Genomic DNA, 23,865 nt, shown 5'->3' on the forward strand with positions numbered 1-23,865 from the left:
AAACAAAAAAATAGTGATAAATAAGAATTATTCACTCCATTTCTTATTAGCTTATCTTCGTCATTTCCAAACACCATCTTGTACATAATATATCAATTTACCAGGAGACCATAAACCAGGAATTATATCCAAATCTATCCACTGGCTGCTTTATTTCCCCCACCATAAAATAATATCTCTAAAACTCAAACCTAAAAGGCTTAAGTAGAACTATCGGTTTTATTATTGTCAAGCAAAATAACATTTCTAATGCAGTAACCCAGTGAAAAGTGAACACTTACACTAGAATGGGTAAGCTCAGGATGGCTCAGAGAATTGTTCTCTGTACATAAGCAGTTAATCTCTCAGAATTTGAAGTTTATTAAGCTAAACGGCTTGATTCTTTTTAGCATTTCTCGAATATGTACTTTTGAATCCAATCTGATTCAAACCTTTAGACTTCCGCTGAAAAGAGATCAAAGTTGTGTCAATTTTGCAGACATTGTCTTGCATACGAGAGAACTGAGAACCACAGTGAGACTCAGGACAGGAGATGGGTTAGACTGCAGTGTAGCGAAGACCAGTGAACGAGAACTTTTGCAGTAGAGCTGTTTTTAGAATTCCGGAATGGGATTTAATCAGTACTTCAGCATGAATCTAAGGAACTTTATCTGTTTAAGTACAAAATAAAAGTCAATGTTAAGAGCCAATATTGAAGAATGTGAACCTTAAATGGTAGTTCTTCATTTGCATTCAAGAATAACTTTCGTGCAGCAATCACCCCTACCTGGCTGCACCAAAAAGAGTAAGAAACTTAAGACCGAATATAAAGCAACGAAAAGGCCATGACCACGTTGAAAATAGTATTAATAGGATCCAAGGAATAACACAAAAGTAAGGCAACGTAGGAAGTTTTTTAGGCATTTCCATTTTCAAAAAACATCCTGAGAGATCCTTTTAAAACCTGGTAGCATTTAAAACTAGACTTATAAAATACAGCAACCCAAAAATCACTTTGATTTATGTGCCAAAATCAATACACTTAACCATGCAATATATATATATAACTGACTTATGTGTAACTCTAATTAAAATACCCCAAACCGCTAATTTCATTAAAATAGAACTAAATGCTTATATTGTAAAATATAAAAATAACAGATCGACACAGTAACAAACACCTATTTATTATATTAAATACAAGCCTGAAATGTTAAGTACAAATTACAGATTCCAAGAAATTACATTTCACATCCCAAAATGTCCTGTTGGTGCTTTGACAACTAAAACAATGTTTTAGAAAGATTTTATTTCAGATCCTAAAAAATAGCAACAATTTGGGGATAAAAATAAGTAAAATCCAAAACTTCAAAGTTTATTCCAAATTCTTTTGAATCCCTATGGTGGCTGTAAACAGTTTTTAAATGTTCATAGCTTCAAGGAATGTGAGTATCACAGTTTATATGAATTTCTGCCTAGGAAGCCCAGCAATGTTACACAGTAGTTTCGTGTTTCCATAATCCAGTCCTAACATTGCCAGTGCTATCGGTACCGAGCAAGGGTCCCTCCTGTCCATTGCTTTTAATTGGTCCATTCTGAATGGCCAAGTTGAGGCCGTAAGATTTTTGCTGATTTTCAAGTTCAACCACAGCTGGCTTCCTTAATGCATCTTTTTTACTACTGGTTGAAACTGGCTTTTCAAAATTTCTGCTACTTTTGGGAAGTGTGCTACAAGCATCGCTGCTGTCTTGCTGGGGTGGGTTGTACTGTCTCTCTCTGTAGGCTAAATAAGCTCTTCGGCTCCTCGAGTGTCCTTCGTTATTGCCCAGCCGGCTTTTAGGTAAGCCGTTCTGCACGCTTCCTTCCACGCTCGTTGGGACATCGTAGGCATATTCTCTCAGGACTGTGAGTCGGCTTGCCCGGTGTCCTTTACTTCTGTTTTTATGGTGGCGGCTTGAGTGCACATTTGTTCGAAACTGAACTTCTAAAGGCGCCACGTGCATTTTAATATCATTGTCCATTGAATGTTCTGTCAGACTATTATCAAGCTGAGGGGTGGAGTTCAAAGGTAAAGAATTGGCATGGCACTGAGCTGCAGCCGCCTGCAAGTTTGTTAATTTGCAGCCCTGGGAGGAATTTTTGAAGCTTGAAGCACTTTTGTTTGTGCATGAAGACTCCGCACTGCTATTGGGGCACTTGGGTGCCTCTCCATTTGTCCCATTAGAGTTGGGGGGCTGGACGTTGACTTGCACTGAATACGAGCTCCGTCCTGGGCAGCAAGTCATGATCCACGCAAGTCTAACATCCTCCCTATTAACACAATGGTGGACCATGAAGAACGCACTGAAGCTTAAACATGTGGCTCCAAAAACGAAGCTAAAAACCAAGTCCAAAGGGTAATACAAAGAAACTGCCAAAGCCCCAAACATCCACAGTGCAACATATAAGAGCAAAGTAAGGCTGGCCCCCAAGAGCTGAGAATGAAAAGTGTGCTCGTTTTCCAAGGCTGATGTAGAAATCAGAGACAAAGACATTGAATCCTGATGATTTACTTCGCCATTTTCATTGGCTGCCAATCTCTGTTGCTCCTCCGTGGGCTCCTTAAGCTCATATTTGCGCTCAGGGTGTCTTTTCAACTGAATAAATATGCTCAGAAAGTACATGCAGTTTACAAAAGTGATGAAGCTGGCTGGCCCATAGAAGGCTCCCAAGGAGGGTTCCCATGCCATCCAGCAACTGGAAAAGAAAATGGTAAACCAGATCGATGCTACATGTTTCAACAAATTATCTAAGAAATTGAAATCACCTGTAATGCCTAGAAAATACTTAAAAGAGAAACAACTGGGTCAAGTACACAGAGAATATAAAATACTCACTAGGGTGCATTTGGCCGACTGCCGTAATTCTTAATGTTCGCTGCTGCAGTTATGCCGCAAACAATGATGGGGATACCACCACCAATCAGGTAAAATCTAGAAGGAAGAATCACAGGAAAAACCACTCATCATTCCATTTTTTAACATGTATCTTTCATAATGTCTCAAGTGCTTCAAAAGCCATTCCCTGAAGACTAATTATTATCTTTATTCCAATAATAAGCTGAGAGTTAAGTTCGGGAGGCTGATTTATTAGCAGTAATGTGTTTTTATTTTGTTTTTTAGATTTCTTGTTTTAAAGCACAAGGTCTAGTAAGTTTCTGAGTAGAGGAAAGCTGATCAGCTTCTGCCACCTTGTGGACAGGCAAAGTAACACTCTGAGCCTGCTGGTAGGATTTCAGCTTACTTACCCTTTTTTTTTTTTTTTGTAGCGGGAACTGGCTTCTTTTAGATTCAGCCGGTGAACTGAAAAGTGCCTTAGTTCACACAAAAAATGTAATGACATATTAATTACTGACTAATGTTCAGCTCAACCTGCATGTCCCAGGACTGCCCACTGCTGTGTATCTCATCGCCAGTCCACTGAGATTAAGGGAAGGAGGGTATCTGGATCCCAGCAGCTTCACAGAGTGCAGAGGCCCTACCTGACCCCTTTTCCAAAGAGAGGTGGGGACAGCAAGGGAAATGATGGTGCAATAAAAACTGACTGAAACAGAGCAGTGACTGGTCCTACAAAGAAAAACTCTGTGCTCATCTCTGAGCTCCTTGATCTCTCTGAAAAGAAATTTCCACTCTGGGTAAGTCAGAATCTTAATTTTGCGTTTGCTCCTTCTGAGACATGGCCCCAAATCTTGCCCTGGGTGGATAAAGGCAATATCTGTGATACATTTGTCCATATATTGTTTCTTCCTCGTACCTAGTTACTAAAATCCTTTAACATGATGTTAGTACTGCTGAAAACTAATTACCCTATAAAACTATAATTCTGCCTTCTATTCCACAGATTAGAGAGATGCCAATAATACGTGACCTTCCCCTTCTTCCTGCTATACTAATTCACATCTGCTTCTTACCCGAAAAGAAAGCATTATTTCCAAAATTAATCTTGGGTCCTATCACCCTCTCTGTCTTCCTTCAACGCCCCTTACCCCTGTTCTTGTTATCAAATAACCCTATTTTGCATCGTTAAAATCTTCTCTATTGCTTATTTCTAGCATGCTTCTCTACTGCTTATATATAATATATATTATATATTACATATGTTATATATAATATATGTTATATATATGTTATATATTATATATGTTATATATATGTTATATATTATATATGTTATATATATGTTATATATTATATATAACATATATAATATATGTTATATATTATATATTATATATATTATATATTATATATGTTATATATTATATATATTATATATTATATATGTTATATATTATATATTATATATTATATATATTATATATATTATATATTATATATTATATATTATATATATTATATATATTATATATTATATATTATATATATTATATATATTATAATTATATATATTATATATATTATATATATTATAATTATATATATTATATATATTATATATATTATAATTATATATATTATATATATTATATATATTATAATTATATATATTATATATATTATATATATTATAATTATATATATTATATATATTATAATTATATATATTATATATATTATATATATTATAATTATATATATTATATATATTATATATATTATATATTATATATATTATATATATTATATATATTATATATATATTATATATTATATATATTATATATATTATATATATATTATATATTATATATATTATATATATTATATATATATTATATATTATATATAATATATATATTATATATAATATATATATTATATATATTATATATATATTATATATATATTCAAGTTTCCCCATCTTCTAAAACTTTCCTTGAACTACCACTTCTTTTCTCTCTTCCTTCTGCAAAACGCTGGTACCACCACTTTCTTGCCTTTATCACCTTATTGTCAGCTGTACCCACTCACCACCATGATGCTAAAAATGTCCTCTCCGGGGTCAGAAGAGTCTCACGGGCAAATCTCGTGTCCCACCCTCCAGGCAGGCAGCAGTGTTGCTCAGGCTTCCTTAAGCTCAAGGATATGGGGGAAGCAGGGCTAGAGGGTGGAGCTTGAGCTGTCTAATGCAAAGAGGATACTTGTGTGTCATTTGGGGACTGCAGAGAGTTTGAAGCACCAGCTGCCTTTTCCTTAACTCTTTATCTTTCTTCTCAGAACCTTATAGGAATGAACAGCTGCTTAAGGTTAAGATTCCCAAGTTTCTGAGCCAAACACCATCATCTCTCATTTCTCTTAATAGAAGTGAGGGAGGTGTCAAATCTCATCCTACAACATAACTCTGGGGCCACGGAGCACCCCTGCTGCTCCTTGTCAAACACAGAACCACTCTCCCACAAATCTTCCATGTTCTCGGGTGTTCTCTTTCTGCAGCCAAAAATCCAGTGACTTTTTCCACGGCCCATCTATTAAACATTAATAAGGTCCAAGTATCATTCTTTTCTTAACTAACTTCTCCCTGGGAGATCCTATTCATTATCATGGCTTCAGTGACCACATAAGCAAATGTCTCCTGCTCCTCCTAGACAATCTCTAGCTTGTCCTCTCTGCTGAGCCCTGGACTTCTAAAAAATGTAAACATTCCACAAGAAAGTATTGATGAGCCTGCCACCCCGTTTCCCCTCTCCATGTCTCCCCCGCCCACCTGCCGTTTCTGCTTTTCCTATCTTATTTCTCAGTTGATGGAAACACCCTCCGTCAAGGCACGCTAGCTAGCTAGAATAGACAACTTGCAGTCATCTTCAAATTTCTCTCCCTCACACAACTCTCTTAAATCCAGCTGGACATCAATCCTAGAGAAACTGCCTCAAGCCTCTCAAACTTGTGTCCTCTTCTCTGTTCTCCCTGACACTGTTCTGGTCTTCATGGGGGCTGCCCTAATAACCTCAGCAGAATTCCTTATTCTTAGGAATTCTGATTTATACTCCATACTAGAGCCATAGATATCCTTCTAAAATGACACCATGTCAGGCCACTCCCTTAGTTAAAAATCTTCAGTGGTTGCCCACATTTTAAACAGGATCCACAAAGGCCTCAAAGCCAGCTTTCATCCTGAATTCCTGCTACTTGACACCAAACATCTGAGGCTCCAGCCAAACTGCATTCCTCAAGGTTTCCTCAGCTCACTCTTCACTTCTACACTTTGTCATGATCACAGTAAAGTTCACACCAGTGGTCCAGCACTTCCTAACAACCCCCCACCCCCAAAATTAATGGCTTCTTTCTCTACATTTTCAAAGAACCTATCTCCACTATGCTTCTCACACAGCGCAGTCAGTGCTCATGCCTTTCTCCTCCTGCAGACTATAAACTCCCAAAGGGCAAGGGGGTCTTCTGTAAATCCCTGGCCCAGGGCCAGTGACATATCAGGTGTTCAACAAGCTTGGTCATCACTGATAGATTTTATTCATCCAGCATGATAATCCATTTACCACTTTTCATATTATAATGGATAGGAAAAACATACAAGTCTTTTTGTCCTTTGCATAGAATAATTAAACTGATACATACTTGAGTATGACATAAGACCTCAAGGAAATAAAAACAGCTGACAGTTTCATAGAGCCGATTATATGGCCAATCCCCTCTTAAGTGCTTTGCCCATTTACTCATTTATTCCCTACAACTCGAGGATGGGAGAATCAGCCCCACTTTTGAGATGATCTTGGAAGGCTCAGAGAGGGTACAGAAGTTGTCTGAGGACTGGCAGCGGGAAGGATGCCTAAGCCATTTTCAAAACCAGGCAGTCCTGCATACAAGTCCGTTCTTTTACTTCCCGAAATTCACTCAGCAATTTTGTTATAATTTATGATTACGCTTCAATGAAAGCAAACATAACACTTAAACTTTAAGATAATACAACAAAGATATGAGATACCTGAGCATTGGTCTTGGTGGAGGTGGTGGTTCATCAGGATCCTGGCATCTTTTAGCTTTTTTAGTGACTTGTTTGTAGATATTTCGAGCTGTCACTCCTACCCATAGTACTGTGGCAAGGGTGGAATAGTGAAGAATTATCCCAACCTACAAGCAAGATCAAAGAATAAATAAAAGAAAAAAAATGTTCCTACTAAGGCTTACCTCAAAATTGGTTAAGTAACTCAGAAGTCTGATTTGAAAGCAGCAGGAAGGCCTATCCTAATAATCAACTCTGTTGCCTGCTAAGGCAACATTGCGTTCTAATAGACATGTGACAGGGAATCACGATCCTCAAATACACAAACCAACAATTGGCTCTAGGAAGCCCACAAACTACCATTTATACCAAAGACGACCCTTAATACAGGACAGAACTGGCTCCCGGACATTAAACCAAAAGTGTGTTTTTCATAGATGTGACATTATACATTAGAGTTCATTTTCATTTTTTTTTTTGGGGGGACAGAGCCTCGCTCTGTCACCCAGGCTAGAGTGCTGCAGTGTGATCTCGGCTCACTGCAACCTCTGCCTCCTGGGTTCAAGTGATTCTCCTGCCTCAGTCTCCCGTGTAGCTGGGACTACAGGTACGCACCACCATGCCTGGCTAATTTGTGTATTTTTAGTAGACAGAGGGTTTTGCCATGTTGGCCAGGCTGGTCTCCAACTCCTGACCTCAGGTGATCCATCCACCTCAGCCTCCAAAAGTGCTGGGATTACAGGCGTGAGCCACCACGTCCGGCCTAGAGTCCATTTTCTAACATTCTTCTTAAGGAGGAATATATAGAGGGCACAGGTTAACTACAGGGTGAAGGCCACAGCACACACAGAATAAGTTCCAGAGTAAGAGACCTGAGATATAATTCAGAGCTTTTATACACTGTAGCAGTCACAAAGCAATATAATAATATATTGATGGTTAAGAGAGTGAACTCAGAAATGAAATTTTCCTTGATTTTTAAACTGGTATTCACCTCTTACCTGCTGGGTGATCTGAGCAAAGTCACGTAAGACCTAAAGTGCTGGCTTCCTCACTTGGGAACCAAGAATAATGTAAAAGTACTGTGAGGTTAAGTAAGATGGTCCACATTAAGCATTTAGCAAATCGCCTAGTATGTGACAAGCAATTAGTAGAAATCACTATATTATTACTTATTAAGAATGTGATTTTGAGGAAATAATGCGACCTCTCTGAAATTAACTTTCCTCAATTTAATAGTAGAAAATTATCAATCGCCACTTCTAGGGGTTTCGTAGGAATTGAATGGACACAATACATGGGATATAATAGGTGCTCAGTAAGTATAGGATAACTGCAATATATGCAAATGATACACTTAAGTTTCTATTTATCACATGACCTGTACATGAAGCAACTCTAGTTGAGGATGAAATTCTAGATGAAGATGTGAGGAAATGAGAGAAGCTTAAATTTTAGTTTAAGAAAAGTAAATGTCATATGTCACTGGAGTATCAAGGACATAATCCAGCTTTCTTAACCAGTAACTTGCTTTTTTTTAATCACTGCTTTTTTATATAATTATGAAATTCCAAGAAAAAATTTGTCATTCTAAAGGGATGCCTCTCCAACCTCAAGAAAATCAAAGGTCGATAATAAAATTATGGACCACTGTCCACAGTTTATTTTAATGAGAACCAATCTGCAGCAAACACTTGATGACCTGAAAGCCCAAATCTTATTTTGCAGGAGAAAGCCAGGGTGGCCCCTCTCCAGATAAACCTTGCAATGGCTCTGAGGTGCTGGGAGGGGGGATCAAGTTTGGCCCAACTACAAATGTCAGAAATGATCGTCTTAAAGAGAAAAGTGGCTTCATGGTTCCCATTAGTTTGGCTGACTGCGCTGTGAAAGCAAAATTTATAGACAGAAGTGGAACAGAAAGCATAAAATAACCCTTTTGAGCTATCTAAAGTCACACCAAATACTGTAAGTAAAAATAGTATAAATGAATTTGATGCACAGAAACCAATAAATTCAAAACAAATCAGATGCTGACTCAAAATGGTCAACTCTACTATTGCTGGAGGTGTCTCTGACACAAAGGTCAAAAGAATGAGGTAAGGCTCTAAAATACAAAAGTAAAAATATAGGTTTAAGGTAACTCCCACATAGGAGGTGTCAAACAAAGAATTTTCTACAGGGAACAAAACACATCTTTAGGCACTGAAGTGTTTTCTATGGCATTTCTAAATTTCCAGAGGAGGTTTACTCTTAAAGATACTGAAGCCTGATTATTACCAATAGTGGAATTTTAGGGGTATGATGACATCTGCTAACACAGTCAGGAAAGCAAATCACTAAATATTCTACAAATTTCAGAAAAAATGAGTGATTAAAATCTAGTAGGAAAGATTTTTTAATCTTTTGGAATGTAGTACTTCCTATTGTATTCTCCATCTCACACTCTGTCTACATGAAATACAACCTTGCTATCACATTTTCTTCCAAATAAATCAGAGATGTACATGGCAATTCTGTAAATTATCTAGAAGTAATCTAATTCATAAGGCATGTAAATAATTACTATTATTAACTAATGTTAAATGCAGTAGATTATTACTCAAGAAAGCCACCTTACCTTGGGACACTAATTTCCAAAGTTGTAAAATGGGTATAAAATAATTATCCTAAAAAGTTCCACTCTATGTATTTGTTATCTAACTGTAAACTCTCACATACTAGAGTTCATTTAACAACCAATACGCCTACAGCAGTGCATCATGCATAACAATGGTGCCAAAAAATAAACTTTATGATGAATACAAGCATATAGATGAATATGTAAACAATTAAAATGTTAACAGCTTCCATTAATAAATGCCTGCTATGTATCCAAAAACGTATTCTTGCCTGTGATTTCACTTTATCCTTTTATCATCACCATTAGGTCAGTGTTAACCTTGAGATACGAAAACAGAGACTAAGACTGAGAGAAGTCACCCACTAGAGATTACACAGTCAATAGTACGGCTGTGATTCAAACTGAAGTTAGACGGTTCCAAAGCCCTTGCCCTTTCTTCTCTCCTACGGTGTCCACTACTAAGTACTAAAGCAGAGTGATGGGGGCTGAGAGGCACTCGGAATCAAACGGACTAGCATTTGAGTCATGCCTCTGCCACCTAATGGTCCTAGTGACTTAGGGAAGTTATTTCAGTTGTCTATGATTCAGTTTATATAGTTATAAAATACACAAAGAAAAACTACCTCCTAGGGTTAATATGAAGGTTAAGACATAAAACATGCACAGTAGTTGACAAGTAGAATGGTCTTAATATTCACTGATCAGATTTTTCCAAATACATCTCTTGTGCCATTGCAGCAATCCTCTAAATAACAGATCTCAAGGGCACCTAACATGGGCGGCTGGCACTACATTTAATAAATGCAATCATGGATTGGTGGAGCAACAAGGTATCTTAGATAAGATCCAGCTGAATCCTTTTATGGCATAGCTAAGAAAACCAAGGACCAAAAAATTAACGACCAATTATTTGGCAGTGTATCATGAACCAGAACACAGATCCCTTCCAGACTTGAGTCAACGGCCCTTGCACTTCATCACTCAACTTCTTAGTTCTCCTTCAGCACCTTTAGCAAAAGAGAGTTAAAGGCCGTAGAAAGCACCTAAGGTCCTACCTGAAATGAATTTAGAAACCAGAGTGAGAAGTACCTGGCTGGTAGCACCTTTAATAACTTCAAGCAATCACTGTGAGGGAAGAAACTACATTACAACCCATTTATACTGTTCATAAAATATGTAAGCTCGCAAAGGGAGATAATAAAGACAAACTGCACATAAAAACATGTACACATGAGGGCTCAGGTTTTCAGAGGGAAGAACCTTAACAATCATTTAACTTAACTAGCCTGACCCATTTTATAGAAGAAATGTTAAGCCCCTACTAGGTTAAGGGACTATTCACATAAGCTGTTCTGGCAGGACACAAAATTAGAACCCAGCTACTAGAATCTGGAATCCTAGACTAGTCCTTTTTGCATTCTACCACTCTGCTCTCGGCCGGTGATTACCTGAATTGAGTATTACAGTGACAAAGTGAAGCAAAGAATGTCTGAGTCAGAAATATAAGAATGATGCTATGTCTTTCATCAAAGGGAAATGCATTATAAACATAGACGAGAACGACAATGAAACGTCTAGACTTGCCTTTCCCTTTTCTTTTGTAAACCTTTAATGGCATTTGTTCTTGAAGCCCTAAAAACTCATTGCAATTCCTCTCTTTTTCCATTTAGAAATGGTAGAAAATTCCACTCAGGACAATGAAAGGCAGTCATCTTTACAACAGCGTCTTTCCATTCATTTCCTTAGTGAAATAAATTTATGTGTCTGCTTCAAGAAATCAATGAATACTTCTAGATACAATGAAGACCTTTATTGCCACTGTGTGCTGAGTACTCTCCTAATAGAGTCAAAATGGCTCCAGGTTTGAATGCCTTCTAATATGCAGACAGAGGCTTCTTTTTGTTCATTCACCCAGTAAAGATTTGCTCAGCATCTATTACGGGTCAGGCCTTGTACTGATCCCTGGATAAGCACCAGTGAATCAACTACTGTAATTCTTTTTTTTTTTTTTTGAGATGGAGTCTCGCTCTGTCATCAGGCAGGAGTGCAGTGATGCAATCTAGGCTCACTGCAACCTCTGCCTCCCAGGTTCAAACAATTCTCCTGCCTCAGCCTCCCAAGTACCTGGGACTACAGGCGAGCGCCACCATGCCCAGCTAATTTTTGTACTTTTAGCGGAGATGGGGTTTCACCGTGTTGGCCAGAATGGTCTCGATCTTTTGACCTCGTGATCCGCCTGCCTCAGCCTCCCAAAGTTCAACTACTATAATTCTTATGCTTGTAGAGCTTGGAGTCCAGGGAGAGCTTACAGTTCAGAGATAGTTAAACAGTAAATCATAAAGTTTCATAGGCAGCATGGAATTTTAGTAAGGACCTGATATGATTTAGTTGTGTCCCCACCCAAATCTTGAATTGCAGCTCCCATAATTCCTATCCGTTGTGGGAGGGACCCAGTGGGAGGTAACTGAATCATGAGGGTGGGTCTTTCCTGAGCTGTTCTTGCGAAAGTGAATAACTTTCACGAGATCTGACGGTTTTATAAAGGGGATTTCCCCTGCACATGCGCTCTCTTGCCTGCTGCCACGAAAGACATGACTTTGCTCTTCCTTTGCCTTCCACCATGATTGTGAGGTCTCCCCAGCCATGTGGAACTGTGGGTCAATTAAACCTCTTTCCTTTATAAATTACCCAGTCTCGGGTATGTCTTTATTAGCAGCATGAAAACAGAATAATACAGGTCCACAGAATAACACTGGGGGATACAGGAACAGAATCTCTGAAACAGTAACAATAAAGTGAGACCTGCAAGGTAAGTGGGAGTCAGCCACATGAAGAAGGGGAGAAAGACTGAGAACACAGAGGAGCTATCTTCTACACATGGATGTAGTTGATCTGAGACCCATCATCTGACTTCTTGTAGGCAGTTTGTTTACAGAGGTGTAGTAACAGCCTAAAACAAAAATATATCACACAGATGAGAGGTAATTTCATCAATAATACTAATATAATAGTGGTAACAGGTAACATTTATTGAACAGTTAGTATATGCCTGGTACTCTTGAGATGCTTGAGTCATTTAATCCTCTCAACAATTGTTACACACACACATTTTAAATTGGATCTCAGGTATACCATATTGGATTAATCATAAGCCACAGTATCATCTCACAGTCTAATGAGTGGGCCCAGCACAACCTGCCTTTATTTAGTTAGTTATTGTTAATAGTATGATAAGTACATAAGAATCTACCAGCAAGACACAAGGTAGGACCTTGTCAATAATCTGTTATCTAATCATATGACCCCCTCATCACAGGTAACTATCACCCTATTATATCCTCTGTATCATCACCCTACATCCTCTGTTCATCACTCCCTTGCTTTCTCTTTTATAGTTTTATCGCACCTATTTTTTGTTAAAGTGGGCTGTTTATTTTAGTGATTTTTACCTTTATTAAAAAAAAAATGGTGAACGTTAATTTATAGGACTTACTTTTCAACTTTTCACTTAAAACTAATTTGTGCTTTTCTGCATTGCTATAATTCATTGGTTCTGACTCTTGTATAATACCACAGGGTTTGTTAGTTCACTCTCTCTGTGCTGGGCATTTGGGTTGCTTCCAGGTTTTTGATATTGTGCATAGTGCTGCAATGAATATTCATATCCATGCTCATATTCACGTGCACACAGGCAAGGTTACTCTGAGTACAGGAGTGGGGCTGCTGGGTTCCAGGGTACGTGAACATGTAACTATAGAAGGCAATGCCTCCCAGGGGACATCCGCTTACATTCCCACCAACTATGTAAAAGGATCCTGTGGGTCCACATGTTCATCAAGACTTGGCATTGTCAGGCTTAACTTCTGCTGATGGAAAAGGCATAAAATGGTAACTAATTGTCTTCATTGGCATCTCCATGACCCCCATGCTGTTGAACATTTCTGCACACATGTGCTGAACCTCTGTGTTCGCTCTTCTACGACATGCTCATCCATTCTCCTGCTACTTTTTCTTCTGACTTGTTGTGATGTTCTCACTGATTATAGTTACTGATATATTTTTTACTCGAATGCTCTGTTAGTTGTATGGCTTGTAAACAGATTCCTCCAATTTGTAACTTACCTTTTCAGCTTCTTTAAGGGCTCTTGATAAATACAAGTTCTTATTTTTAGTCAAAATTATTTTTTTTCTAGTGGATGCCTTTCACTGTCTTATTGGCCTTCCTTATCTTAAGGTGTCCAACTTTTTTTTAAAGGGTTTTAAGATTTTGGTTTGGATATGTAAGTCTTTAAACCACCTAGAGTTGACTTTTTTTTTTTTTATGTGGCATGAGGTATAGACCCAGTTTAATCTTTTTCCAAATGGATTTTCTCCAGCTCCATTTACTGAATGGTGGTCTCTCTTCCCCAGCTGACAAGGCACATCATCCCCTCTGTTGTATGTCAAAGTTCCCGTGGGTCTGCCTCTGGACTCTCCATTCTATCCCATTGGCCAATTTATCTCTGTCTACTGCTAATACCACACTGGTTTCATTTCCATAGCCTCATAAACCCTGATGACTAGAAGACAGTCTTCTGGCTCTGCTCCTCTTTTTTATTAGTGTCTTGTCTTTCTTTGGTCATTTATTTTCACATAAATTTAAAAATCATCTTATTGAGTTTCATAAAAAATTCTACAGATTAATCTTAAAAGGAATGGCCATCTGGCTAATATTAAGTCTTCCTATCCTTTGACCTATTCTATCTTTCCATTTATTTAGGTCTTCTTTAATACATATTTTAATTTTACCTGTAAATCTTGAACATTTTTCATTATTTCTAGATACTTGATAGTCTTTGACACCATGTAAATGCTACCTTCTCATTATGTTTTCTCATAGTTGTATTTCTGCACACTAGCAGTTCGTCTCTGCTAAACGTTCCTATTAATTCTAATAATTTGTGTACACAATCATATCATCCAACAACTCGATTATCATTCCCAATTTATAGGTGAGAAAAGTGAGACACAGAAGGGTTAGACATTAAAATCAAAATCTCAAAGAGATACCTGCACTCTTGTGTTCCCTGAAGCATTAGTCACAGTAGCCAAGAGATAGAAACAACTTGTATGTCCATCAACAACAAATAGATAAAGAAAATGTGGTCTCTACATACAATGGAATATTATTCAGCCATAAAAAAGAGGAAAATCATATTCACCAACATAGATGAACATTGAAACATTATGCTAAATGAAATAAGTAAGTCAATGAAGGACAAATACTGCATGATTCCACTTATATGAGGTATCTGAAGTAGTCATAACGCATAGAAGCCAAGAAGAGAATGGTGACTGCCATAAGACTGGGGGAAAAGAAAAAAGGGGTCGTTGTTCAATGCATACCGAGTTTCAATTATACAAGATGAAAAGTTCTAGGTATCTGCTGTGCAATGTTGTGCTTACAGGTAACAATACTGTACTGTACAGTGAACAATTTGTTTACAGAGATCACGTTATATATTTTTTTAATTACAGTTTTAAAAGCAAACAAAAGAAAAAAAAAGGTTAAACAGATCGCCCATAGAAACACAGCCGATAAATGGTAAAGTGAAATCCAAATCCAGGCAGCCTGAACTTTCAATTACTACATTATACTTCTTGCTATCATGCATGTGAAAAAAATATACAAACAAAGAAATAAAATGTTACATATTTTCTATTCATAGATTGAAGAATTTCCATTTTTATATTTATGCTGCAAGAAAACTGTTCACTAAGGCTACATATGTAATAATTTATTGGAAACAAAGAGTAAGATATTTTTAAATTCTTCATATTTATCTAACCTAGTGTCATTTTTATATCTTTATGATTAACTCTTTTTCTAATTTTTGTTTTCATCAACACATAAAATAATTTTTAAAATTCTACTATCAGAAAATGTCACTTCTCTTTCAGCCAAAGTCAGAATTTCATACATTTTAAAAATAAGTAACAGGCATTATAATAATAGCCATAACGTGTAACACTAAATTCCCAATGATAAAGGGATGAGCTGTTTAAGTTATATATTCAGTTGCAAAATGGTAATTTAAAACAGGAAGTAAACTGGCAGATTGTTTAAGTGACAGACAATAAATTTAACTTTAATCAGTTAAAGAAAAGGTATTAAAGAATGATTTTTTCTTTTTATAGTTAATGAAATTATCTTCTAATACCAGTAATTTTTTCCATTTCGGTTTTTCACTCTGACTTACTGCTTGGCAGACGCTGGCATTCCTGGTCTGGGTTATTCCTCCCACAAAGACCACACAGGTTAGGAAAATATGAAAGCACAAGTTCACAAGCATGTGCCAGCTCTTGAGGCTGATTCTAATCAAACTGTTTAAAAAAGAGAGAAAATATTAATATTCAGGCTAGTACATAAGGAGAAAACTATGATGTTCATCTTAATTCCAACTTCATCAAAGGTAAAAGTTAAATATTTGATATTTAAACATTTAACAAACATATAGTACCAGACACACACACACATACACACACGCACAGATCTGAGACATCATTTAACTCGATCTCGTTTCTTAACATTTAACTTTATGCACTTAAAAACAAAAAGCCATTTATAGAACCACTGCACCCACTAAATGCTAAAGAAATTCTCCACAATAAGAAACGCATGGGCTTTTGTTACTACGATGTCTTAAGATGACTGGATTACCTGCTTGGCCACCTAGAGATTTCTGCAAGATGCCAATGGGTCCTTTTTTGACCCACTGGTGCAGGTCTAAACACTCGATGCATTTCTTCCTGGACTTTCATAATAAAATGTTGAAGTCTTTCTTTTTAGTAATATATATCAAAATCTCCTTTTGTTTCTTAACTAAATGTCAAGAAATGCCATATATGTCTAGCTTAAACAGGAAGATACATTCCAGCAAAACGTTTTGTAAAGCGAATTTCTGCTTAGCGTATCCTTTTAGTTCATTATTTCCCACCACAAAATAAAAGTTTCTATAGCTTTGCCTCCAATTAACAAACAACATATCCCACGCTTAAATGCCACAAATTTTCTTAAAAATGTCATCTATAAAATAAAGAATATCATAATAGGCAAAAAGTCATAAAATAAGAGTAATAATACAGTTTGATACCTAGAGACACCCCTTTAGGTACCTCTGCAGGTAAGAAACTTCTGCCTCACTTTACCTCCTATTGCGCCTGTGACCCGCCCCACAGTGTCCAATACGTATTGCCCATATTCTTTTCTAGATACAAACCCAGCAAACTGACTGGATGCTGTAAAAACAGAATTTATCATCTCAAATACTAATTATTTATGTTTCTAATGGCATGAAATGAAGAAGGCATGTATATATTCTAAAGTCATCATCCTTACTTTGGAAATACAGGATGATAACAAACTCAATTTTATCCTAATTAAATGTGAAATAAAGTCCTTCAAATCAAAGTCCGCAGATCTATTTTGTCGAGATGTATTTCTTACCTGTGATGGTATATGTAACTGACAATGACGGCTAAGAGACATAAGAGGAGAATGATAGCGGTAGTATAAACCACAGGATGCAGGAGGCTGGCCGCCTGGGTGTATAGTTCAGATCCCGTCAAATCCTGAGGGCAAAAAGAAAGATTCATTCTAGCAGCACTTCTCTCCACATTTAACTACTGAGATTTTTTTGAGTGACGAAAACACATCAATAAACAAAAACTCTGGCCCTTATGTCTCTTTATTTTATTCAGATTAATGTTTCATGCTATTTTCCTAACATGTTACTTTGCTTTCCTAACTTCTATGGTGTTAACTGCTTACGGCATACCCTCATTTTACACTGGACCATCTATTTTATAAATTGAAATACTGACTCTGCTATGAGGGTAAAAGAGAAATCAGCCCCCTACATTTAGGCAATTCAGAAAGCATAACCAGAATTCATCCTTTTCAATGCCCTTTAAGCCCAGCTATCACTCTGCATATTCACTAGCTGATCAGACACAATGAGAGCAGTATCTCTGAGGCTACAAAGCCCAAAGACACCTAACTATCCGTAGCCAAGTTCAACTTCAAGTTCCTCAAATACAAACGGACCAAACACTGCATAGGGCATTGGAGACATAACGGTAAGACATGGTTCCTGTCCCTGAAGAGGTGAAAATCACAGGGGAGACACATGTACAATCAGATCATAACAATGTTTGATGAAGATAAGTCAAGCACAATTAGGGCAGCAGAGAGGAAGAGCCCTGTAAGAGCTCAAAAATCAGTAAATGGCCGAGCACAGTGGCTCGCACCTGTAATCCCAGCACTTTAGGAGGCTGAAGTGGGCAGGCTTGAGCTCAGGAGTTCGAGACCACCCTGGGCAACACAGGGAGTTCGCATCTCTACGAAAGATATATTTTAAAAACTTAGCCAGGACTGGTGGTGTGCGCCTGTAGTTCCAGCTACTCGGTAGGCTGAGGTGGGAGGATCACTTCAGTCCAGGAGGTCAAGCCTGCAGTTAGCCAAGACAGCACCACTGCACTCCAGCCTGGGCCACATAGTGAGAACCTTTCTCAAAAGAAAAATAATTTAAAAAAATAAATAAGCAATAACAGCATGTCACTTATAGAACATTAGGCATTGACTGTGAACAATCTAGGCACTGACTGTGTCCAGCACCATAACTGTATGAGGTAAGTATGTTATTAGCCCCATTTTATATGTTAAAAAACTGAGGCACAGAAAAGTTATGTGCCTTAAGGATTAGATTCAAAGGAGCTTGGCTGCCAAGTCCTTGCTCCCAAAAACAATGCAGACACTGCCTCTCTGAAATGAAAACAATGGGCATCTTAATGCTACTCTCTTTATAAAAGACCAAAGCAAGTTGGAAAGACACCTCTACCCTGGCCACCATGCCAGATAACCTGGGTTGTAAGAACCAGATCCCTTCACTAAATTCTCTTTCTGCACTGACTCTTATAGCTAAAAAGTGACTACTGAATAAGCGAAGGAGCCCACAGTGGATATACCTCCAATTAGGAAGCTGTTATTAATAAAATATCTGAAACAAGAAAAGCTAGATTAAAAAAAAAAAAGGAAGAGAATAAGTGACAGCCAGACAAGGAAATGGAAGATGATCTCAATAGAGTAGGAAGGGAAGGGGCAAATTTTCCCAAGGTAGAATCATAAGTTCACAATCTACAATTACAGATCTAAAAAGATGGTATCAGGATGCCTAACAAACCCCTCACCTTATCAGATGCTGAACAGTTAATGACAAAAACCACAGTAAGTGGGAAGCAGAGATGAGAACACAGGAAACTGAATTCCAGCTAGACTACTCAACTATCCTATGATGAGCCTCTAACTTACAATTCACCCATTTACTTGACAAATATTGAGTGCCGGCCATGGCCAGGCACAGTACCAAGTAATGGATATACAGGGATAGACAGAACACAGTTCCAACCCTTGGAGGCCCTGCAGTCTGTAAATTAAGTACACAAAAGGGAAAAGACCAGAGAAAAGCGTGTCAGGACCAATTCTGAGCAATTTGCCTTTGTGAGATACCCATAACACTAGCCTGTAATACATGGCCTCAAAATAGTTGCACTCTGTTAAAAGTCCAGAATATTAATAGTGAAATTCAAAGAAATGTTGGGATAATGAAAACCAGTTAGATGCTAGTGAGAAAAGACATATTTTCCTCCAAATTCAATGAAAAGCTTCTATTCCAGTACAGAACTAATAACTGAGGATAAACTTTCAATATCTAGTTTAGCTTCTCAAGTCCTTTTGTAGCAGTGCCTGCTTTAGATTACTGCAGGAAATGTTCAATAACACGTTGCCACTTACCAGCTATAAGACTTGAGGCAGTTACCTCACTGTAAAATGGAGGCTCCTCTAATCATCTTGGGGGGTTTGGAGAAGGGGTAGAAGAAAGGTGGTAAAAGTGCATTCCATAGCCCTTGGCAGAAAGTAACAATATGAGGAGCTGGATACCATCGAATAAAACATTCGACTAAAAGCCAATTTAGTTCTCAAAATATACTCTATATGGCATTCAAGTTTAAAAGAAATCAGTTATTTTTGGCCAGGCACAGTGACTCATGCCTAGAATTTCAGAGTTTTGGGAGGCCCAAGGCAGGAGGATTGCTTGAGGCCAGGAGCTTGAAACCAGCCTGAGCAACATAGTGAGATCCCATTTCTGCAAAAAATTAAAATAAAAACATTAATGGGGCATGATGGCGCATGCCTGTAACCCCAGCTACTTGGGAGGCTGAAGTGGGAGGATCACTTGAGCCAGGGAGTTTGAGGCTGCAGTGAGCTGAGATTGCGCCACTGCACTCCAGCCTGGGCAACAGAGCAAACCCCTATTTCTAAAAAAAAAAAAAATTAAATTAAAATTAAAAGGAAACTGCTATTTTTCAAAAGTCAAACAAATGTGACACAGAATGAAAAAGAAACTAGATGTTGAAACAGAGGGCAACAATGACTGAACAAAGGCATGAGTACCTCTGTCACTGGTCACACAGGGCACTGCTTCCACAGGGGCATTTTGTTCTCAACATGTTTTTATTGACACATAATTGTATATATTTATGGCATACATGTAGTATTTTGATCCGTACATATAACGTGTAATGACCAAATCAAATTGGGAAATATGAAATATGCAATAAATATGCAATAGATTTTTGATAACTATAGTCACCCTGCCATGCTATCAAACACCAGAATTTATTCCTTCTATCTGTACTTGGTTGTACTCATTAACCAACCTTACTTCACCCCCTCTTCCTAGACCCTTCCCTTCCCAGCCTCTGGTATTTTCCATTCTCCTTTCTACCTCCATGAGATCAACTTTTTCAGCTCCCACATATGAGTGAAAACATGCACTATTTGTCATTCTGTACCTGGCTTATTCCACTTAACAAAATAACTTCCAGGCTCATCCATGTTGCTGCAAATGACAAGATTTCATTCTTTTTTTATGACTGAATAGTACTCCTTGGTGTATATATACCATATTTTCTTTACCCATTTGTCTGTTGATGGACTGATGGACACTTAACGTTGATTGTATATCTTGGCTATCGTGAATAGTGCTGCAGTAAATGTGAGCGCAGGTATCTCTTCAATATACTGATTTCCTTTCTTTTGAATATATACTCAGCAGTGAAATTGCTGGATCATACGGTAGCTCTATTTTTAGTTTTTCAAGAAACTTACAAACTACTTTCTATAATTATTGTACTAATTTACATTCCCACCAACAATGTATAAGAGTTCTCTTCTCCACATTCTGTTATTTTTTGTCTTTTTGATACAAACCACTTAACTGGAGTAAGGTATCTTATTGTGGTTTTGATTTGTATTTTCCTGATGACTAGTGATTGTGAGATTTTTTCATACACCTGTTGGTCATTTGTATGTCTTTTTTTCAGAATATCTAGTCCGATCGTTTGCCCATTTCTTAAATCAAAATTTTTTTATGTTGAGTTGTTTCAGTTCCTTATTATTCTGTTATTAATCCCACAAGAGCATTTTTGACCTGCCCACATGCAAAGAGGTCTCCTGCCAAAAAATGAACCTAGGGAAAAGCATAATATAAAGGGCCAGATAGTAAACATTGTAGACTTTGGGGGCCAAGAGGCAAATCAAAGCTGTTATGCAGGTAGTATTAACCATGTAAAACAGAACCACTAAAAAAATTAAAAGCCATTATTAGCTTTCCCACCTTAAAAAAAATAATTAAAAGCCATTATTAGCTTTCCCACCTTTACAAAAATCTGGCTAGATTGGGCAATACAAAAGAATATAAGGCTGGGCGCAGTGGCTAACGCCTGTAATCCCAGCACTTTGGGAGGCCGAGGCGGGTGGATCACAAGGTCAGGAGATCGAGACCATCCTAGCTAACACAGTGAAACCCCGTCTCTACTAAAAATACAAAAAATTAGCCAGGCGTGGTGGTGGGTGCCTGTAGTCCCAGCTACGCAGGAGGCTGAGGCAGAAGAATGGCGTGAACCTGGGAGGCGGAGCTTGCAGTGAGCCGAGATCAAGCCACTGCCCTCCAGCCTGGGCGACAGAGCAAGACTCCGCCTCAAAATGAAAAAGAATATAAAAATATTTACGGCAATTGAGAATTTTAGAATACCAGGATAATAAACAAGTTAAAGCTCTACAATGAGAGACAGAAAGCAGAAACCTGAATCAAATTATTTTCAATTATGGTAGTAAATATAGGCTTTATGATAACAAAAACATTACTAAACACACTATATAAAAATGGTAGTATGAGACACCTTTGAGTAGAAAAAGTAAAACTGTTGCTCACATTTGCAACACAGTAATAAATAAAACAGAAAATGACTCTGCCCTCCGGCAACCACATGACCACAGTCCATCACTAAATAGTAATCTTAGTTACTCTTCTACTCAGTACAAACTTTAATAACTAAGCCAAGAAATGAAAAATAAAGTTCTCCACAGAAGTTAGCTGAACTAATACAGAGAAATTAAACATCAAATGTGTGTTAAAAAATCACAAAGATGATCATCACTAAGGATTCAAATCAATGGAAAAAGTTTTTAGAACTGTTTACTTGTCAGAGATTCATATATTTACAAGTGTTACTTCAGGCCTCAGAATTACTGAATATAAAATCAGTGGACATTTTCCATAATTATCACTGTATCAATAAGAATAATTAAAATAAGCAATTGTCTAAGTACTAGGATCTGAACAATGGAAAGGAATCCAAAGAAAATATATCAGGGCATCCTGTGTGTCAGGGAATAAAGAATTATAATAAGAGTTTACCATTAAAATTTTAAAATAGATCTGAAATCAGAAATGTAAAAAAACAAAAATTTAAAAAGACGACTATGACTTACTTCTATGTTGCTTTTTCCCCACTAAAGAACAAAGAATACAAATTTAAAGATTTTATTCTCCCTACCTCACATCATCAACAAAAAATCAATTCCAGTCAAATTACAGAACTAAATATAAAAAGTAAAACATTAAAGCTTCTGAAGAGAACAAAAAAGATCTTCATAATCTTGGGGTAGAAAAATTTCTTAAACAGCATTAACTAAAACAACAACAACAACCAAGAAATTGTACCTCAGAAAATTTAAGAAACTCTCTTCATAAAAAGACAATATTGAGGAAAAAAAAGGCATGAACTGGGAGAAGATGTATGCAACACATAAATCCAACAGGGAGCTCATATTCAGTACCCATATTAAGAAGTCCTATAAATAATTAAGAAAATGAAAGACAATAAAATTAAAAATAGGCAAGACTTGAGCAGGAACGTCAGGAAAAGGGGATACCCAAACTGCCAATAAAAAGCTAAAGAAGTGCTCAACATCAATAGTCACCAGAGAAATGCAAATTAAAACTAGAATGATACATCACAATACTACCACCAGACGACTAAAACTGAAGATTGACAATTCCAAGCATGGTCAAAATGTAGAGCACCTGGAACTCTCATTACTGTTGAGACTGTAAACCAACATAACCACTTTGGTCAACTGCATGGCTTTAGCTACTTAAAGCTAAACACATGGAAAGCCTACAATCTACCAGTTTCACTCCTGAGTGTACAAGTCCATCATAAAACATATACATGAGTACTCACAGCAGCTTTTTCTTGACACCCAAAACCTAAAAACAGAAATGGCTATCAATGATAAAATGAACAAACGTTTGGCATATTGATACAATGGACTACTACACTGCAATGGAAAAGAATAAACTGCTGCTAAATGCAAAAACGAAGATAAATTCCAACCATGTAATGACAGGAAAGAAATCCGACACAAGTGTACATACTACACAACTAAAGTCTAAAAACAGGCCAAACTTATCTATAGTGAGAGACATCAAAAGGGTGGTTCCTGGAGATGGTGGCAGGAACTGACTAGAGAGAAACACAGGAGCACTGTCCAGCACTCTACTACAAATCTTGTTCTTATATATTCTTTTGTAAAAATATAACCAATATTTGTGCACTTTGCTCAATACCTCAATTTAAACCAGTTGGTCCCTTTGATTATGAATTCCACTTTGGAGAATTTGTCTCACAGATGCTCAATTAAATGTGCAAAATGACACTGTACAAACCACTAGAAACAAACACAATAGAGAAATATCTAAATAAATTATGGTAGAAACATAATATTCAGAGATAAGAAAGAATGAGGAAACTCGTATATTGAGAGGATTTCAGAAAGGAGACTTAGCAGAGGGATTATTAACACAGATCCCAAAATGAGACTGTGAATTCAAATCCCAATACCAGCACTAGCTTTGTGAGCATGG

At 37.2% G+C, this 23,865-nt stretch overlaps 1 protein-coding gene across 1 annotated transcript in view; it reads right to left on the bottom strand.

The window, feature by feature from the left end:
• Positions 1-1,145: 1,145 nt before the first annotated feature.
• Positions 1,146-23,865, bottom strand: part of ADGRA3 (adhesion G protein-coupled receptor A3) — a 128,849-nt gene continuing 106,129 nt past the window's right edge. The window contains exons 15-19 of the mRNA XM_019025843.4: positions 17,040-17,164; positions 15,793-15,916; positions 6,916-7,061; positions 2,856-2,951; positions 1,146-2,715 (exon numbers count right to left, since the gene is read on the bottom strand). Of these exons, the coding sequence (XP_018881388.3) occupies positions 1,473-2,715; positions 2,856-2,951; positions 6,916-7,061; positions 15,793-15,916; positions 17,040-17,164 (1,734 nt within the window). The 3' untranslated portion in view covers positions 1,146-1,472. The remainder of the gene's footprint in view (positions 2,716-2,855; positions 2,952-6,915; positions 7,062-15,792; positions 15,917-17,039; positions 17,165-23,865) is intronic.

Source organism: Gorilla gorilla, chromosome 3 (genome assembly GCF_029281585.2).
Source record: "Gorilla gorilla gorilla isolate KB3781 chromosome 3, NHGRI_mGorGor1-v2.1_pri, whole genome shotgun sequence".
Lineage (NCBI taxonomy): Eukaryota > Metazoa > Chordata > Mammalia > Primates > Hominidae > Gorilla > Gorilla gorilla.